We start from the raw sequence: 20,048 nt of genomic DNA, 5'->3' as shown, positions 1-20,048 counted from the left end.
AAAAAAATCCATTTAATTTTACTAACCCCCTAAGCGTTTCCCTGCCAAAGGAAAATTCGATTCTTCCTGATGCAATTTTTGCAAAAGCTTTCTAATTGTGGGGACGACTTTGAATTCGAGATAAAATCTATTTATCAAATTCCTGACCACTTGGAAATCAAAGTCGTCGAGCTCACGTAGCCGTTTCTTTCCAGGGCTGGATATCATTTTATCGGGGTAAGTTTCCAGTCTTTTTTTTTTCTTTTGTGTGAATTTTTTTATAGCCGATACGCTAACTCCGGTATAAAGAGATATCCGCTCAAGTTTACGTTTATGCGGCAACTTAAGCGAACTCTCTGTAGCTCTTCGTCGCAAACCCTGTTATGAACACAAGGAAATAAACCAAATGAGATTTCATCCACGGTTCTAATAATTACATTATTATTATTCTACTTACCTATATAAATTAGCTAGTATTTCTCTTGTCCTGGCTATGTAGCCTCTTACCCTTAACAAATTTATTAATTTTAAAACACTTAAAAACTACGAACAAAAAACATTATAACAAGATAACAAAACAATAAAACACATTTTAATTATTAAATATACGAAAAATATAGGAATAAAGTTTAGGATAACCGGTATAAAATAATGAAAGAAAGTAATAATGATCAAAAGAATGACACCGCCACTGGATACTTCAATAGTATTCAATATTTCTACTCTTTTCAGAAGTAACCGTGAAGTTGGGGATAAGGCTAGCGAATAGGAAAGGCGTAAAAGCCATGGCAACCGTGTGGTAACAAATCCTGTGACGTACTCTCGCCAATCATGGTCGATGAATAGGCGGCCATGCGGGGCGATGCCGGTTTGCCAATGATATCGTTGAAATATCTTCACCTTTCGTAATAAGCAGATTATACAGAATGAAAAAAATAAGTTATTAAATAAAACATATCCAACAATATGAACTACGTTAAAATTCCTTAGTAATATACGTCAGAATATATGCTAAACACATTATATATAATAAAAATATATTAAATTTATAGTTCATGTCTGGCAATTTTGGAATTTTATAGATAAACGTGGCAATATCGATTTTTTTTCTCGCATTCCTTCCGTAGCTTCAGATCCGCTGGTCAAACAGTATATATTAGATTAAATTTACAAGAAAGAAAATCCAGAAAAGATTCAGTGGCAATCAAAGTTTTAGCAAAAGTGACTCAAAGTTTTAGCAAAAAATCATTTTTTTGTAAATTTTTAAAGTAAAATAACTCCGTTATTTTGGACTTATTTGAAAAAAGATAAAGAGAAAATATTTTTTTTTATCGAGATCTAACACTTCTTAAAATATTTGCACTTATTTCTAGGACACCCTGTATAACAAAAATGTTGTTTATCTCGAAATAATGATTTTGGCACTTAGAACATTATTTACTTCAAGTCTTCAACTGCGCAAACTTTGGCTATTTCTTTACTAGTTTGTATGTATTGTTACGTTTTTTCACAGACTGGTTTCGCAACAGTATGAAACTGACAATGTTGCCGTTCCTCCAATAGTAATTACGATCTTTTCAAAATATGTAGGTCCGGAAATACAACTTTGGCACTCCAACATCTGCAACATCTCAAGGAAGTGGCCGAAAAACACAATTTGAAATTTTATCTGGCCCAAGCGTACCGGTACTTGGGCGAGTTTTATCTCAATAATGGTGAACCAAGTAAAGCCACCCCGCTATTATTGGACGCCCTCAATATTTTTTACGAGACCGGTGCTATTGTCCAAGCGGACCAGGTGAAAAAATTGGAAGCGCTATCTGCTGGTAAACAAAATAGTTAATTTTGTGTAACTACTACATACATACTGTCATTACTCGCTGACGAGTATTTGACACGCATCAAGAAGATTGTTGCGCAAAGCGTTTTCTTTCATGAGCTTTTCTGTGACTGAAAAGCCCTATACGCGATTTTATCTCTCTTCCGCACTTCGGACATTCAAAAATCTCATTACTTTGTTGCCTCTTTACTTTTGTCGCTGTTAACCGAGTTTATAATTCCTCTCCATTGTGTTCTATTGTGCGCTGCTTCCTCCCACTCATTCTGCATTATCCCCTTTAAGTTTTCGTGGAAAATATCTTTGTACCTTTTGATTTGTCCACCCGGTTTTCTCTTACCATCTACAAGCTCACCGTAAAGCAGAGATTTTGGTTGCAGTTTTCTTGCATTCTGCATACTTGACCAACCCATCTTAAGCGGGATTTCGTAATCATGACTTCAACGCTCTCGCAGGTAGCTTTTTCAAGGACCGATACGTTTGAGACATGGTGGAACCATTTGATTCTAAAGAGTTGCCTAAGGTGTCTCTGTTGCAACTTGTTTAATACGTTCATGTATCGGCGGTACGGCTCCCAGGTTTCGCTTCCATATAGCATGGTGGGGATTATTATTGCTCGGTACACTGCAAGTTTTGTTTTTGTGCTAAAGTCATGATTGTAGAAAACCCTGTCTTTTTTAATTTCCAGAATGCTCTTGAGGCGCTGCTAATCCCAAATCTAAAATCCCGCCGAATTTCGGAGTCGATATTGGCCTTTTCCGAAATCAAACTGCCGAGGTAATTGAATTCCGCTACATATTCCAATTCTTCTTCTCCGATTTTTAAAACATTGTTGTGATCTTCGGGGGGACTGCACATGATTTTAGTTTTATCGATGTTGAGTTTAAGGCCCAAAGCTTCGTATGCCCAGGTATATGTGTTCAACATTTCTTGTAATTGCTGTAACGTTTTTGCAACTAGAGCGCAGTTATCAGCGTATTGGAGTTCTGTGATGAATTTTGTACGTGTTTTTGCCCTGAGTCTTTTTATGTTGAACAGACCGCCGCACATACGGCAAAATAGGTACTTTACAGCGACAAAAACATTTTCATGGATTTAATTTGGTATTTAACTTAGAATTTACATGCAAAGCATATTTTAGTACAGAACTAACCATATATTTCTAATATAGACCTAATTTGGCTTATAATTTATATACAGTGTGTAACAAAATTTCCAAATCCACCAATACCTACGGTAATAAACTAGATATAATTATTATTATAAAAAAGAAATATTCTGAATGGAAACTTTAATTTTTACTTGCATATCTACCTTGGTAAATTGGTCAAAAAGAATTTTAAAAGACAGGTTGAAAGTAGATTTAAGAATAAAATTTAGTAGTGTAAAATTTTTCAAAGTTTTTTTTATTCGTATTGTCTTACTTAATCCTAAAATTATTTTTTGCCAGTGTATTGGAATTGTTACAAAGAAGGAAAACAATGAAAAAGGGTAAAATAAATTTTATCCCTTATTTATTCGCATTATGTGTTTTCTTCCTCTTGGATGTCAGAGTCAGAGTCGTCAGCTTGTTCCACATACATTTGTCCTAAAAATTCGGGTTCTTTTAACATTCCGATGACTACCGCCGAAAACGGTTTCCTCTTTTTTTGTACATCTTTGCGACAAGAAGTAATTACCGGATCGGATGAAACAAGTAGCCAGTTTATGATGTCCGTATCGGTGTTAATTCTCGATGTTTTTCTAGCATGAAATAACCTTAAGTTTTTGTAACTCTTATGACTGGCCTCTAAAACATCTTCGGATAATTGCCCAATAGGCAGAGGAAAAGACCGAATAATATCACTTCCATGGAGCAACAGCTTATACTGTAGCACTCATTTTGTACCATCCATAAAGCTGTATACACATTTGAGCGGTTTCAAGACAATAAATCTTAAATTTGTTTTCATTAATATAGTGCCCACTTGAAATCGCACTCAGAATGTTTGCAAATCTGGAAATTAAATCTTTATCGACACCTGTTATTTCCGACACTAACACTGGATTATCAAAAAATTTGCGGCCGTATTCCCATCATTACTGTTGCCTCCTCCCTGTTTTGGATGGTCTACAACCAATCCCATTTCTGAGTAAAATTGAGAAGTAATTGCTTTCTTTCTATTCTTAACACTTTCTTTTGCCTCTTGGCTTCTTGCCTGCCATTCTTTGTTGTCCATTTTATAAGAAACATGTCTGCTTGCAAAGCCGCCTGCGCTTTTATAAATTATCATTCGAAAAAAATATAAACGGATTTAAATGGGGAGTTACTTATAGAATTCTACTAGCTGTGTTTTTTTGTGCTTAGTTTGAATAAAAAAATATGGTTTTGTCGCTGTAAAGTACCTATTTTGCCGTATGTGCGCCGTCGTATCTGTATCTAATGCCCAATCCTCTTTCCTGTAGTTTGCTGTCCACTATAATGGAGAGCGCTGCCATAAATATGTTGAATAGAAGAGGCGCTAAGACACATCCCTGCCTAACTCCTGTATTTTTTTGGAATGGATCACTCAGTGATCCATGATGTGACACTCAATCTTGACTTGTTCTTATGGAGGCTTTTACACACTGCAAGATCTGCACTTGTGGACATACCGTATGATCGAGAAAAAACGGCGTCAACGATGGCTATGAAATGAAGATCGCTGTCATTTTATATGTAAATTTATATGGGAAATGTCATCGATCGTCATTTCCCAGCCAACTGGACGCCATTTTTTTTCGATCATACGGTATTTGTTGCACGACGACGCATGAGTTTTGCAGCTGACTGAAATGCTTATTTAAATGTTTATTAAAAAGTTTTTGGAGTAATTCACAGAATAATATTACCACCAACAATGACACTTTTATTTTTTTAATAACTTTTTTGAGTTCATTTTAATTTTAATGTCGCAGTTTGAAAAATTCACTAAGGTAATTGATGACAAACTTCACTTTCCAGTAATCTTTTGAATTTTATTTTCCTTTCCGTTCCTGGAGGTCTCGGGTTCTTGTTCTTCACTTAAATCTCTTCTCCGGAATGTTGCTGCGAGCTGTCCAGTACTGGTACTATGGGTTTATCTTCCAGGATTTGAGAAATTTTTATAAAACTTTTTTTTTGTCTTTAGTTAAAGTGGTCTTTAATAGTGTTTGGTCAACTGGTATCGCTTATACAGAGAAGACCAGGCTACTAGTAACATAGCAAGTTGCCGGACGAATTTACGTTTACCCGTTTTGCGTTCGTACTCGAGATTCACTGTCGGCTGGTCAGGCAGTACGCAGTTGCAGTTGTGCTTGGACGGGTCGGTCGTGACAGACTAGGAATACGACGCGAGGAGTGCCGAGTATTTATTATTTTCATTTTAAGTGTTTACCTTCACTTAAGGTAACATTTAAAATGAAAATACTTAAATATTTATTATTTGAGTGTGTTTACAAGCCAAAACTAAAAATAAATAAATTCTCTAAACCCAAAAAAAAACTAAAATATTACTCTAAATAAAAAAAAGTTATAACAAGTGTTCAAAAAGACCATCTTCTTGTGCTAGACAGAAGCCTAGGTGGTCCAAACCAAATCCCCGTCTGACATTGGCTAACATATTAGGGCTAATAGTTTGGAAAGCCTCTCGTATTTTTACTTGAAGCTCATCCAGATTATTAGCCCTATTATGACCATACACTTTGGATTTTACATAACCCCACAAAAATAAATCATTGGGAGAAAGATCTGGTGATCTAGCGGGCCACAAAATAGTTCCATATCCACTAATTAAACGGATGGGAAAAGTATTGTTCAAATATTCGAATACGAACAATATATAATATTGTTCAACAACAATACGGGCATTGTGGGCAGGACAACCACCTCAGCAATTTGATTACTTGAAAACGTGGGATTTTGATCCGCGGTAGCACAAATGAACACTTGCTTTAACTCCTGTTCTTCATTAATGAACACATCAGGCTTTTTGTGTTTTTGTGGGAACACGCACCCATGTGTTTCAAAATTATTAATAACTGTTGATACAGTAGGTAAAGATGGAATTGGCCTGTTTACAAAAGTTTGTGGAAAAATTGTTTGTATATCCCGATAAGACCTATTTTGGAAATACCATTTTACAATTTGAATTTTCTCACGAACTTCGTAAACATCCATTATTTTACTTAAAAAAAAATTTACACGAGAACTGTCGCGAGAATCTATGTATTCGTTTTGGCTATTAAAACACGAATAAATACAAATTCTGCTTTTTATCCGGCGGACGGGTATACGCTAATTCGTCCGGTTCTGCCTATGTTACTACTACGGTGGTCCGGTCTGTATATTTAGTATTATATACAGGGTTGTTCACCACATACGACACGGAGTATTGTAGCTAAACGATTAGATTTTTACAAATTGTAAGTTTTGGGTTCGTTGAAGGTCTATTAGAGCTACAATTTAAAAATATTTTTACAAGATACAGAGTGTCCTAAATAAGTAAAAAATATTATAGTTGTATTTTTTTAAATGGAACACCCTGTATATTATTCTATTTTTGCATTCTACGATTGAAATAAAGGTAAATTTGATTAAGGTTTATCACACTTAAACATTACCGTTTTTGAAATATTTTCAATTTTATGAAATTGCAGTAAAAATTTTAAGGCTTTATTTCTCCCAGAGTATAAAAGTTTTTAATATTAAATATTTACTGAAGATTATTTATTGATAAGATATTGTGTTGCAATAATAAAAATTTTACTACCTTATACAGAGTGTCCAAAATTTATATTAAATATTTACTAGCTTTAAACGGCAATAACTTGTTTAATTTAAATGGAACACCCTATATATTTTACGTCAATCAGATGCACAATGTAATTGTTATCAAATTGTATTATACCATTATTTACCCATCTCTTCAAGTTTTCGTAGAAAATGCATTTTCTTATAATTTAGACCTCATTTATCACTATACCCATGGAATATTGACATTTCAGATTTTTTTATAGTACCATAATATGTACAAAATGTACAGGTGGTAAATATTGCAAGCCCATTGGCATAAAAAAAACTATTTAAATCTTTGTAAAAGAGTATATCAATTAAATATACCACCATTATTTCCTACCAAAAACACCAAAACTTAAATTGTTTTAATTAATAAATTATTCTAAATAAATGTGGATTTGGCTCAGAAATCAATATAATAATAAGTTATGAAAATGAATGTGTCTGTTTTTATAAATAAGCATTCGTCAATAAATGAAATAAAATTTATAAGGTGTTACTTTTTACCACACTGTCTAATACACACACAAAATTCAGTTTTTTAGTATTTGGAGCAATTATTACTACAACGTAAACAGTCAATTAATGTAGTTTGAATACTGGAATCATATTAATTGGTCCTCTGTAACAAAAAATATTTAAACAGTTTTTTTTTATTTTTTTTTTATTAAATAAGCGAATTATATCGACAATATTAGTATCTGTACCCTTTGAAAATTTGTTACATCTTTAAAAATAAGCTAAAATGTCAATATTCCAAGGGTATAGTGATAAATGAAGTCTAAATTATAAGAAAATGCATTTTCTATGAAAACTTGAGGAGATGGGTAAAAAATGGAACAATACAATTTGATAGACAATTACATTGTGCATCTGATTCATGTAAAATATATAGGGTGTTCCATTTTAATTAAACAAGTTGTTGCCGTTTAAAGCTAGTAATTATTTAATATAAGATTTTTGGACACTCTGTATATTTATTATTGCAACACAATATTTGATCAATAAATAATCTTCAGTAAATATTTAGTATTAAAAACTTTGATACCCTTGGAGAAATGAAGCCTTAACATTTTTACTGCAATTTTATAAAATTGAAAATATTTCAAAAACGGTAAGGTTTAAGTGTGATAAACCTTAATCAAATTTACCTTTATTTTAATCGTAGAATCTAAAAATAGAATAATATACAGGGAGTTCTATTTAAAAAAATACAACTATAATATTTTTTACACATTTGGGACACTCTGTATCTTGTAAAAATATTTTTAAATTGTAGCTCTAATAGTCCTTCAACGAACCCAAAACGTACAATTTGTAAAAATCTAATCGTTTAGTTACAATACTCCGTGTCGTATGTGGTGAACAACCCTGTATAATGTAATAAGAATATTTGAATTCATATGTTTTTTTTGACAGGAATAATACATTTTCAACATCATGCCGACCTTAAATTAAAATTTATTAAAAATAACGGAAATAAGAAACGTTTTTCCGCAACTTTTTAGATCAAATAAATTATTTCTTGTCTAATTTTATACATGGGTTTTATTTTATCCTTACTCAATCCTAAAAAATCTGAGACAATTTTTTTTTAATTTAGGATTAGAACTGATGCCCCAATACATCCAGTTAATAAAGAAAACTGATAGGAATCGTAAAGATTGGTTTGAAAATTTGATGAAACTCGTAAAATGGAAGGATCTAAGGTATATTTTACACTAAAAACATAGTGTGTGCACTAGGGTTCAGAACCGGGAAATCCCGATACCGATAGTACCGGGAGTTTCCTATTCTTTTGAGACATCAAAGAACCGGGACTCGAAATTATTAATTCCCGGTTCTTTCGGTATTTTCGGGACTCGCTAATAATAATTAAAAACATATTTTTTGTTACGTGCTAAAGACTTTTGATACTGTCTAGCGGTCGAAATCAAACTCTTCTAAATAAGTCAGTAGTGATGCTATCTCTTACTGTTCTTACTTCTGAAGTTATTTTGAAGTTTCTATAATGTTTATTAGCAATTATTGAGGTTTAAATATGTTATTTTATTATTTAATATAATATTGCTGAATGTATTAGTTATATTTTTTTGTGTTATGTTTTTATAGGTATTTGCATCTTTAATTGAAAATTATAAGTTTTTTTTTCAAATTTAGTTAAGTTGGTTTCGAGGTTGGTTGACGTTGTTTGGTGTAATTTTTATGCTACCTATGTGTTTTCTTTTTTTTCGCTTGTGTTCATGTTTACTTTCTCATGACTTAATAATTTGATATTATTTTCATTTGAAACTCAATTTTTATCGGTTTTACTTTTGAGAACAATCCCTTGCTTGCTAATTGACGAACTCCACAATCATTGAACGAAAATATTTTCGTATGGTTCTGGAAACTCTAATTAATACTACCAATTAGGGTTCAGAACTTTTTGGCCATCACAGAACCGGGCCTCGGTAACAATAATTAAAAAATTATTTTTTTGTTACGTGAGAAAGTCCTTTGATACTTTCCAGCGGTCGAAATCAAACTCTTCTAAAAAAGTAATGATGCTATTTCTTATTGTTCTTGCTTCTTTTCTCTTTTGAAGTTCCTATAATATTTATTATGTTATGTTTTAATAGTTATTTGCATTTTTAATTCAATATTTTAGGGCGTTTGTCTCAAATTCAGTTAAATTGGTTTATGTTGCTTGATGTGAAATTTAAGTTATCTATACTTTTTTCTTACTTATGTTCATGTTTGTGTTCATGTTAATTTTTTTATGACTGATTACTTAATAATTCGATATTATTTTTATTAAAAATCTCGATTTTTTATCCATTTTACTTTAAAAAGCCATCCCTTGCTTTCTGATTGATGAATTGCACCATCATTGAACAAAAATTAGTGAGTATCCAAAAGTACCGAAAAAATCGGGAAATCGCGGTTCTTGGTAGGTAGTAAACTTAAAAAAAGGTACAGGGTGTGTCTCACTAAGAATAGCTCTCGGCTGTATCTCAGAAAGTATTAGCCGTAGCGGCTGCGGAAAAAATATTTATAACTAAAGAGGCTATGGGAAATTGCTGGAAATTATTTTCAAGTTTGTAGAACGACCGCTAGGGGGCGCAACTGCAACAAAAAATAAGAAAATGGAGTTTTTATACAATTTTGCCTAGATAAGGTGTACTATAAGTAACAGCTTCATAATCTTAAGTAAATTATGAATATTTTTTGTTAGAGCCATTTTCCCCTATCTACCAAAATAAAGTGGTGGGAGAAGGTTAGATCTGTTTTTATTTGAATATTAATAACTCTGGACTGGATGATCGAAATCTAACAAGCGAGGGCTCGTATAAAAGAGCGTTTCTTACTCTATATTGTACCGTATAAACAATTATAATAAGCTTTTGAACGTAGACGCTAGGGGGCGTAAACAATTTGACGTTTATACTGTTACGCGAAAAGCAACTTTTTTCCAAAGCCTACCATGACTTCACTGTATCATCGTTTCTTGTTCACTATTATTAATATCTTAATTATTAGATATTAATACATCTGGTATTATGGTATTTTGGTATTTCGTCGATTTTAAAATAAAGTAACTGTTTCTGTCTTATGTTTTTGTTAAAATGGTTTAATCAAGAGGGCTAAGGTAATTAAGGGCTTATTTTTTGGTATTTATTATAATTTTGCTAATATCTTCGGTTTGAAAGAAGATATCAAGATGCGGTTTTCGTTTACTTTTTAAGCTTTTACTACTCTTTACTAACAGCTAAAATAACACATACTATCGTATTTAATTTTTTTTGAAAAAACGCGCTATGTTTGTTAAATTGTAAGACAACGCCCCCTAGCGTCTACGTTCAAAACCTTATTATTATTATTTTTATGGTATAATATAGAGTAAGAAACGCTCTTTTTAACGAGCCCTCGTTTGTTGGATTCTGATCATCCAATCCGGAGTTATTAACATTTAAATAAAGATATATCTCACCTTCCCCCACCACTTTATTTTAGCAGATAGGGGAATATGGTTCTAACAAAAAAAATCCAAAATTTACTGAAGATTATGAAGCTATTATTTATTATTATTTATACCCATTATCTAGGCAAAATTCTGTAAAAATATATTTTCTTATTTTCCATAGAAGTTGCGCCACCTAGTGGCCGTTTTATAAACTTGAAAATAATTTCCAGCAATTTCTCATAGCCCCTTTAGTTATAAATATTTTTTTCCGTAAGCCCTACGGCTAATACTTTTCGAGATACAGTCGAGAGCTATTCTTAGTGGGACACTCGATACTTGGAAGAAAATTATAATAAATCGAAAAAATATTAAGACTTTGCACCCTGCAGCTACGAAACAAAACAGAATCGGACCTATGTTGATAGGAAAAATAAATCTTATTTTTACGTGAGGAATCTCCCCACGAGAGATGGCACATGTTTTTTGAATCACCCTGTATGCTCTAGTCTAGGCGAATGCCATTTTCAGTGTACGTTCTGTAACACTTCCGGTTTAGCCGGAAGTAACTGCCAGTCTGCTTAACTATTTTGTGTTGTTTGGATTCTAGAGAACCATTTTGGGATAGAAAAGAGGACTCAGATATAGAAGTACAACGAAAGTCAATAGCAGAACTAAGATTTGAAGAGATGTCCATCAATTTTAAAGCTCACACGGCTACGCAAGCCACATCAGTCGAGCTCGGCTCCGAGACCAACTTTTTATACGTAAGTAAAAGGTTTTCGTTTGGTTTGGTCGGTGCAAATAGACCTGCAACAAATCATCAGTTTCAAAAAGACTTAAATCTTAAGTCATACGTAAAATCAAAAAAATTTAAATTTTAACTAAATTTCACCATATAGATTAAACAGGTGGTCCTTGCTGTATCCCGGAGACTTTGGCGGCATATTCTGCAGATAAAAATAAGCAATAAAGTTCGTATTGTGTCCTAAAATGCTTAGTTTCGGAGATACAGGGTGTAGAAGTTTCATTTTTATTTCGATTTTTTCTAAATAATTCCTGAAGTATCAATATTTGGATGAAAAATGGTGGAGTTTTTTTTTTGACATGAGAAAATGACTCCTACTTGCAGAGGGCGCCACCTACAAAATTTTGACCTGAGTAAAAACTAACTGTTTTTATCTTAGTTTTTCTTCTTTAGTATCTTTTTGTTAGAATGGGCATAATCAAGAGGGCTACTGATACCGTGTTCAGGTATCAAGGGCTTATTTTTTGGTATTTATTATAATTTTGCTAATATTTTCGGTTTGAAAAAAGATATCAAGATGCGGTTTTCGCTGACTTTTTAAGCTTTTTCTACTCTTTCCGATCAGCTAAAACTATATATACTATTGCATTTAATTTTTTTGAAAAAACGCGCAATGTTTGTTAAATTATAAGACAACGCCCCCTAGCGTCTATGTTCAAAAGCTTATTATTATTGTTTATATGGTATAATATAGAGTACGAAACGCTCTTTTAAACGAGCTCTCGCTTGTTGGATTCTGATCATCCAGTCCAGAGTTATTAATATTTAAATAAAACCAGATCTGACCCCCCCCCACACTTTATTTTGGTAGATAGAGGATAATGGCTCTAACAAATACAGGCATGGACGAAAAGTTATAACTCTTCAGAATAGTTGAAACACATGTAAGTGGCGCCCCCTACAAACTAGAGTCATGATCAAAATCAAATTTCTCATGTCAAAAAACTTCCACTTCCACACCAATTTTCATCCGAATATTGACGTTACTTCAGAAATTATTTGGAAAAAATCGAAATAAAAATGAAACTTCTACACCCTGTATCTCCAAAACTAAGCATTTTTGAACATACATTTATACGAACTTTTTTACTTATTTTTATCTGCAAAATCTGTTGCCGAAGTTTCCGGAATACAGTTCGGACCACCCTGTATAGTAATAATTTAAATCTTAAACCTTTGACTTAAAAATCATTTTCTGGTCAAGTCAACACAATTTCGTAAAGACTTGAATAAAAACGACTTAACCCTTTATAGGTTGATGGTCTCTAAATCGACCACTTTAATTTTACCAACTAATCAGTCGCGTGGAAGTGTATATATCGCCTTGAAAAAGATATACCGGGTGCGTCTCAAAAATGGCTCATCTTCCCTATAACTTTTTTATTTTTTTAGTTAAAAAAAAACAGATTTGGTATGTTAGTATACGACATAAATTAGGATTGATTGACGTATTCAATTGTTTTCGGTCACTTCCTGTTTCACTGGAAATGTCTACAACCTTTGATTTTTAAATGGCACCCTCGGTATTTTTTTACTTTATTCGATAAAAAATAACACTCTGAATAGAATGACATATTATCATATATCAACTTTTGACATTTTCGCATATGGTTTATTTCAAATTATAACTTGCAGTTCGTAACGAAAATTTGACTCGAAATACCAAGTGTGTGGTATCAAATTATTCGTAAAAAATGCTTTTTTCAAATATGCTAATGAGCCACAATCGTTCCATTTGAAAAAATTGAGATATGATTAAAAATACGATTTGAGCATGTTCTAACTGGCCAGGACAAGACACTAAAAATATTAGACGATCAAATCTATTTTTCCAAGGCTTCTTCATTAAGAATTAGTGGTTTTAACATAGCCATGGCACTCTAGATTCAAATTTAAAATACAATTTTTTATTAAGCGAAAATGTCAAAAGTTGACATATGACATGTCATTCTATTCAGAATGTCATTTTCTATCGAATAAAGTAAAAAATACCGAGGGTGCCATTTAAAAATCGAAAGTTGTAGTCATTTCCGGTGAAACAGGAAGTGACCAAAAACAATTAAATACGTCAATCAATCCTGATCTATGTCATATACTAACGTACCAAGTCTCGTTATTTTATCTGAAGAAATAAAAAAGTTATAGGGGTGAGCCACTGTTGAGACGCACCCGGTATACTGTGGAAACGTCGTCGATAAAAATAAAATAATAAACAAAATCCAGTAAGATCTTTACAACCCCAACGACCTAAAGCCAAGAATACAAAGAAAAAAATATATAGTATACAGGTCAAAGAAACGAAACCAAAAAAAATATAAAAAATATAGACTTTTAAGTAATAAAAAACAGCTTAAATTACTTATTTAAGTCGTTTTTATTTAAGTCTTTACGAAATTGACTTCAAAATCACCATCAAAACACAATTCTTTCTTTCAATCAACGGTATAAGGTTTTTTGATACACTGATACTTTATTACTTTCCCTATAGTTATAGTTCTACCTGAAAAATAATCTTCTAAAGCTCCACCTGTGTTATTTGGGTTGCCACGGTCGAATACAACATGGCGTGTAAGCAATCGCAATTCGAAATTACGAAAAATTTTTAAAATCTAAAATATACGCATTTTCGCTTAAAAAGCGTTGGAAATATCAATTAAAAATTCTAAACAAACGAAAAAAAGTAACAAAAAGGATCCGGGTCTAGCTATATTGGTCGGGCTGACACAAGGTTCCCGCTCCCAGGCGCGATCCCACTACTGCACGACGCGGGGACTTTTGGCTGCTGGGTTACCCCCCTGGCCCGTTGCGCCCCTCCTTGGCCGACCTGGCCACCTAGGGCTCCCCCCAGGTGTCCATATCGACGCCGTGCTTAGTGTGGACGCCCGGTCGACGCGAGACGCCTTGCACCAGGACTCCCGACCTCAAACCATCCGCCGAACCCGACCTCCAAGCAGCTGGATTACAGGAGACGCCACGCTCCCAGTCGAAAGAAGTTCTTCTTATCGGGGTCTCTTTCGTCTGAAATGATATTTAAAGTAGGTTAAAATGGAATATATTGAAGTAATTCTTGTAATAATCAATGAAAACATCTGAAATATATTATAAAAACAAAGCAATAAACTTTAATATAGTTTTAATTTGGTTTTAATAAATAAAATGCGTATTTTAATGTACTTTACTAGTTGGCATAAAAACCTAAGTGTATATTGAGTTGCCTATAGAGTACTAAAAAGTTTCGCATATTTGTTGATTTTTGTGTTTTGATTATTATTCATTTTCTACAAACTTTAATAAACAACAAGCGTTGTGCATTGATAACAATAACAAAAATGCACTAGGTTTGTTTGATAATTAAAAAATGCTTAAAGTTATAATGTAGGTATTAAAAAGAGATTGTAGAAAAATGATGTAAACCAAAAGACTAGCCATAAAATACACCATAAAATTTATGTATTACCACAGGTATTACTAATATAATAGATTATTTATAGATTACTTATTATTGTTTGCTGTAAAATAAAACTATAGTTCGTGGTAAAACATTTTTAATTTTTATTTTTATCGTAGATTCCGAAATTATAATTGAATTATATGGCGGAGGTGCTGGGTTTGTGCCAAGTATCAATTTCAAACTTTTTTTTCATTTTTATAACAATTATTGTTTAAATGCTATACAGGGTGAGTCTTAAATAAGTGCAAATATTTTTAGGGGTAGTATATTTCGATGTCTATGAGGTTTTTTACCCGAAATTTTTTTTTAGAAATTTGGATTTGTTTTTAATTTTTAGTTAAAAAACAGAACATCTTCATAATATAGCAACATAGATAGTAGATTAAATTTACAAGAAAAAATCCAGTGTTTCTCAAAATTTAAGATTTTTTTTATTATTTTTTTTAATTTTCAAATTAAAATCTCTTGGCTATTTTGGACTTATTTGAAAAACGGTAGAGAGGAAATATGTTTATTTTACCGAGATCTACCAGCCCTGAAAATAGTTGCACTTATTTAACGCACCCTGTAGAGTGCTGAAATATTTCTTCTACAGAGTGTCCCTGAAATAATTGCAAGTATTTTAATCGGTAGTATAATTCAACTCCAGAAACACACCTATGAGGTTTTTTCGCAACATTTTTTTTTCAAACTTCGAAATTTTTTGGATTTTTTTTAGTTTTTAGTTAAAAAACATAATTTCTTGATAATATGGCAACATAGGTATTAGATTAAATTTACAAGAAAGAAAATCCAGAAAAGATCCAGTGGTTCTCAAAATTTTAGCAAAAAATCACGTTTTCTGGAATTTTCAAAGTAAAATATCTAACTCCGTTAATTTGGACTTATTTGGAAAACAATAAAGAGAAAATATGTTTCTTTTATTATTATCTATATATAAATTCTGGTCAGAACGTCCTACGACGTTGTCCGATGCCTAACTTCCACCCTGTGCGATTTTCCCATTGATCTTCGGTCAGATTTTTCTCGCTCATCGACCTTCTTATTCTTTCCATCCATGGTTTCTTGGGACGTCCCCTCTTTCGTTTACCAGGTGGTATCCAATGAATGACTTGTTTTGGAATTCTTTCATTGTGCATTCTCTGAACGTGGCCGTACCATATTAATTGTTTTTGTTCTATATCATTTACTATTGTTCCCTCTAGTCCCATCTGTTGTCTAATGTCTTCATTTCTGATCTTATCCCTCCGTGAAATTCTCATTGCTCTTCTAATCGCGTCCATTTCTGTTGTCTCTAATTTCCTTTTATTCCTTTCAGTGAGTCGCCATGTTTCACATCCATAGAGTAATATGCTTTTAACTAGTGTCTCATATATATTATATTTCCTGTTTTTTGTAATTTCAGTGCTCCATAGAATGCCATTTATGCATCTGATAACTCTTCGTGCCTGTATTACTCTGTTGTTTATTTCTCTATCGTCCGTTCCATCTCCTGTAAATATCGATCCCAGGTACCTGTAATCTTCACATGCCCTAGTTTCCATATTATTGTCTAAAATAAGATTTTCTGTATTAGCTCCAATTGGAAGGTATTTTGTTTTTTTCTGTATTTACTGTGAGACCCCATTTAGCATATTCTTCAATTATTTTCCGCACCATATATTCCATGTCATCTTTGTCGTTTGCAATTATGGCCTGGTCGTCTGCAAATTGCAAGGTGTATAGGCATATGTCATTTAGTTCTATACCCATTCCGTTACATTTTCTTTTCCATAGATGTAAGGCCTTGGCAATATAAATTTTAAATAGTGTTGGGGATATGCAGCAACCCTGTCGGAGCCCTTTAGTGATAGAAATTTCCTCTGAGAGACCGTTGACCATTTTTATTTGTGATTTTCCTCCATGGTAAAGATTTTGTACAGCTTTTATCAGAGCTGCGTTAATTCTTGATTCGTGCAATACTTCCCATAATTTTATTATTGGCACTGTATCATATGCTTTTTGTAGATCGATGAATGTTATATGAACTTCCTGGTTCATTGCAGATTTCTTCTCGATGATCTGTTTCAATGCAAATATATTATCTGTACATGATCTTCCGCTTCTGAAACCATTCTGCTCTTCTTCTTCGTAGCTGGAGTATTCCTCTTCAATTAAGTTCCTCAGTATCCTTCCATAGAGGCGACTCATAGTGCTGGTGACCGAAATTCCCCTGTAGTTATTGGGATCCTTCCTTGAGCCCTTTTTATATATAGAGGAGATATATGCTTTTTTCCACTGTTCAGATACTGGATGACCATTTAAGCACTGGTTAACTATGTTTGTTAACATTCTAAACAGTTTTTTGCTTCCAGATTTTATGAGTTCCGCATATACTCCCTCTGGGCCACATGCTCTTCCATTCTTTAAAGACATTATAGCGGTCTTTATTTTGTTGGTATCCACGTAGATTTCCTCTCCTTCAATGTTTATTTCTGGCTGTGGTGGTTCTTGATACTCAGGTCTGTTCTCTTGACAATAATTTATAATAACATTTCACCCATTCTTTGTTGGTTATTATTTCTATAGGGGCTGACTCCTGTTTTTCCGTTGTTGTTTTTATAAATCTCCATACTTCCGTATTCCTTCTTCCGCCTATATACGTAGCGAGATCTACCGCCCCTAAATACTTGCACTTATTTCTAGGATACCCTGTATATTTTTCATTTATATAAATTGAATATCACTAATTAGTAATTTATTTTAGGTTTTTTGTTTATTACAAATACATCTGTAAATTTTAAATAGGTAAATGATTTTATGTGCTGGTGAAGTTTAAATCTCTATTCATCATCAGGTATATCTATTTGTACCAACATAACTAAATATGTCGTTAAACCAGTCCATACCTAGTGAAGAGAAAAATATAAATAAATTTAAAGGGTAAAATTAAGTTTACTACTTACAGTAAATAACAATTTCTTATCCAGGACAAATACTCCACAAGCCGTGAATTTTATTGGAATATGGAAAGTGTGGTAGTAAAGTAGATTTATCTAAAAGAAATACCGGGTGCATCTCAAAAGTGGCTCACCTCTATATAACCTTCTTATTGTTGCAGATAAAAAATGGGGATTTGGTATATTAGTATATGACATAAATTAGGATTGATTGACGTAGTCAATTGTTTTCGGTCACTTCCTACTTCACCGGAAATTAGTACAGTACATCTGCTGGATCTGTGTCTATGAAAGGAATGCGGACAAAAAACATTTAAATAAACAGCAATATATTTTATACGTCGATTTGACGAGTGCGTCACCGCAAATCGCTCCGCCCACTCATTTTATTGGCTACTTGCAAATTTGTTGAATTTTTATTGATGGGACGCGTCGTCTATTTTTTTGCGAAAAACATCGAGAGAATATCGTTTCCCCTCTCACGGATACCCCGTAGCTACAGAACGGACAGACGTACTGTACAACTTTTGTTTTTTAAAAGGCACCCTCGGTATTTTTTTACTTTATTCGATAGAAAATGACACTCTGTTTTATAACACACATTTTTTATCTGAAAAAATAAAAAAGTTATATATGTGTGCCACTTTTGAGACGCACCCGGTATACTAAATTATATGTAGGAAAAAAAACGGTGTCATAGGCGGCTGGGGAATGACAATCGATGATAGTTTTGGCGAAGTCAAGTCCTAGATGTCATTACTTGGCCCGTACTCTTCTTTATTTTTTAATGGCGCTTATTGCCAGTTGTTCGGAGGTTGAAGTTTATTTTTATATTGAGTAAAAATTAATTTTTAAATGGGGTAGTTTAAAGTTGGGGAAAAACGTTTTTTTGGAAATAGATTTTTGTGTCTAGAAACGTTCTATTTCTTTTTAATCTTTGAAAAAACTTAAAATATACAAGGTGTTTACCATATCTCGCACATCCGGATCCTCTTCCATATTTTTATCCACTTTCTTTAACATACGCTTGAATTCGTCAACTTGATCAGTGGTCATAACAGTGGGTATGATAAATCCAATTATTGACATTGTACTAAATAAGAATTCAAAAATATACCGATATCTGAAAAGGAATATTTTCGTAACTGCAGGACATCCTGTAGAGCAGGGTTTCTTAAACCTTTTGCAGTCACGGACCACTTTCGCAATTTGTACAATTCCACGGACCCCAATCAGAAATAAACAAAGGAAAATAAAAAAAAGCCTTATTTACATAAAAATAGAACGTTTATTAGTAGATTTATTACAGGTACACTAGTAAATTAGTGAGAAGGATGCTGCTGTTTAGTCTCACTGAGAACGTTAAATTGTGGGGTTATCTTGAGGACAATGCAAGGCGCATATCATCTGCGACGTTCAATCGGTTGCGACTTTTTGTTTTTATTGGTATCAGAACGGACATAGCTCGCTTGATAAGAAGAGGGTAAGCTTGACTTAAAGAACACCAAAACTCGCCAAGATCTTTTGCATGAAATTCAGCTTTCAAAACTTTTTTTTATCTCATGTCAATTAAGTCATCTTTAATGAGATCTTCATCGCTGATATTATCCTTGTCGATTATAAATGGACTCCACATCCACGTTTCATTTTCAAGCGATTCTAAGTTAAAGTAGCCTTCAAAAGAAGTTTGCAATGTAGCCAAATGCTTAGACACCTCTTTCTGTAGCATTTTTGATATCGTGTTGCCGTCACAAAGTTACCAGATTCCACCCTCCTTTTCCAAAGTGGCAGTTTACATATGAAACCTTTCAACCGTTCAGATGCATCCACGATGGTCACCGCAGAGCCCTGAAGAGACAAGTTAATCTCATTCAATTGAGTAAATATATCTGCCAAATTCGCTAGCCCCCGTACAAAATCTTCGCTCTCAATATATTCAAACAGTGAATTTCCTTTATCTTTTAGAAAAAGTAACACTTCTGTCCTCAACTCAAACAATCGCTTTAAGACCTGTCCCCTTGACAGGCAACGAACTTCTGTGTAGTAAAGCAGTACTTCATGTTCTGCCCCATTTCTTGACAAAATCTTTTAAACAGACGGTGCCGCAGTGGATTAAGGCTCTTGCTCTGATGAAGTTAATTATTTTGACACATGTAGACATAACTTCCTTCAGAAATGTAGATGTCCGTGAAGCCAAGGCATGTCGATGTAAGACACAATGAGCTATTATGACATGAGGGATCTCTTTCTTGACCAACGTCGCGAAACCAGACGTATATTACCAAGCAGTGCGGGA

General features: G+C 33.2%; 1 protein-coding gene across 2 annotated transcripts in view; it reads left to right on the top strand.

The window, feature by feature from the left end:
* Nucleotides 1-20,048, top strand: part of LOC115884137 — a 53,768-nt gene that overhangs the window by 18,739 nt on the left and 14,981 nt on the right. For both annotated transcript variants that reach the window (XM_030902644.1, XM_030902642.1), the window contains 3 exons: nt 1,570-1,805; nt 8,215-8,320; nt 11,165-11,321. In XM_030902644.1, the coding sequence (XP_030758504.1) occupies nt 1,570-1,805; nt 8,215-8,320; nt 11,165-11,321 (499 nt within the window). The remainder of the gene's footprint in view (nt 1-1,569; nt 1,806-8,214; nt 8,321-11,164; nt 11,322-20,048) is intronic.

The sequence above is a fragment of the Sitophilus oryzae genome, unplaced genomic scaffold (genome assembly GCF_002938485.1).
Source record: "Sitophilus oryzae breed Bouriz unplaced genomic scaffold, Soryzae_2.0 scaffold_2017_pilon_pilon, whole genome shotgun sequence".
NCBI lineage: Eukaryota > Metazoa > Arthropoda > Insecta > Coleoptera > Curculionidae > Sitophilus > Sitophilus oryzae.
This window is presented reverse-complemented; position numbering and strand designations above follow the sequence as displayed.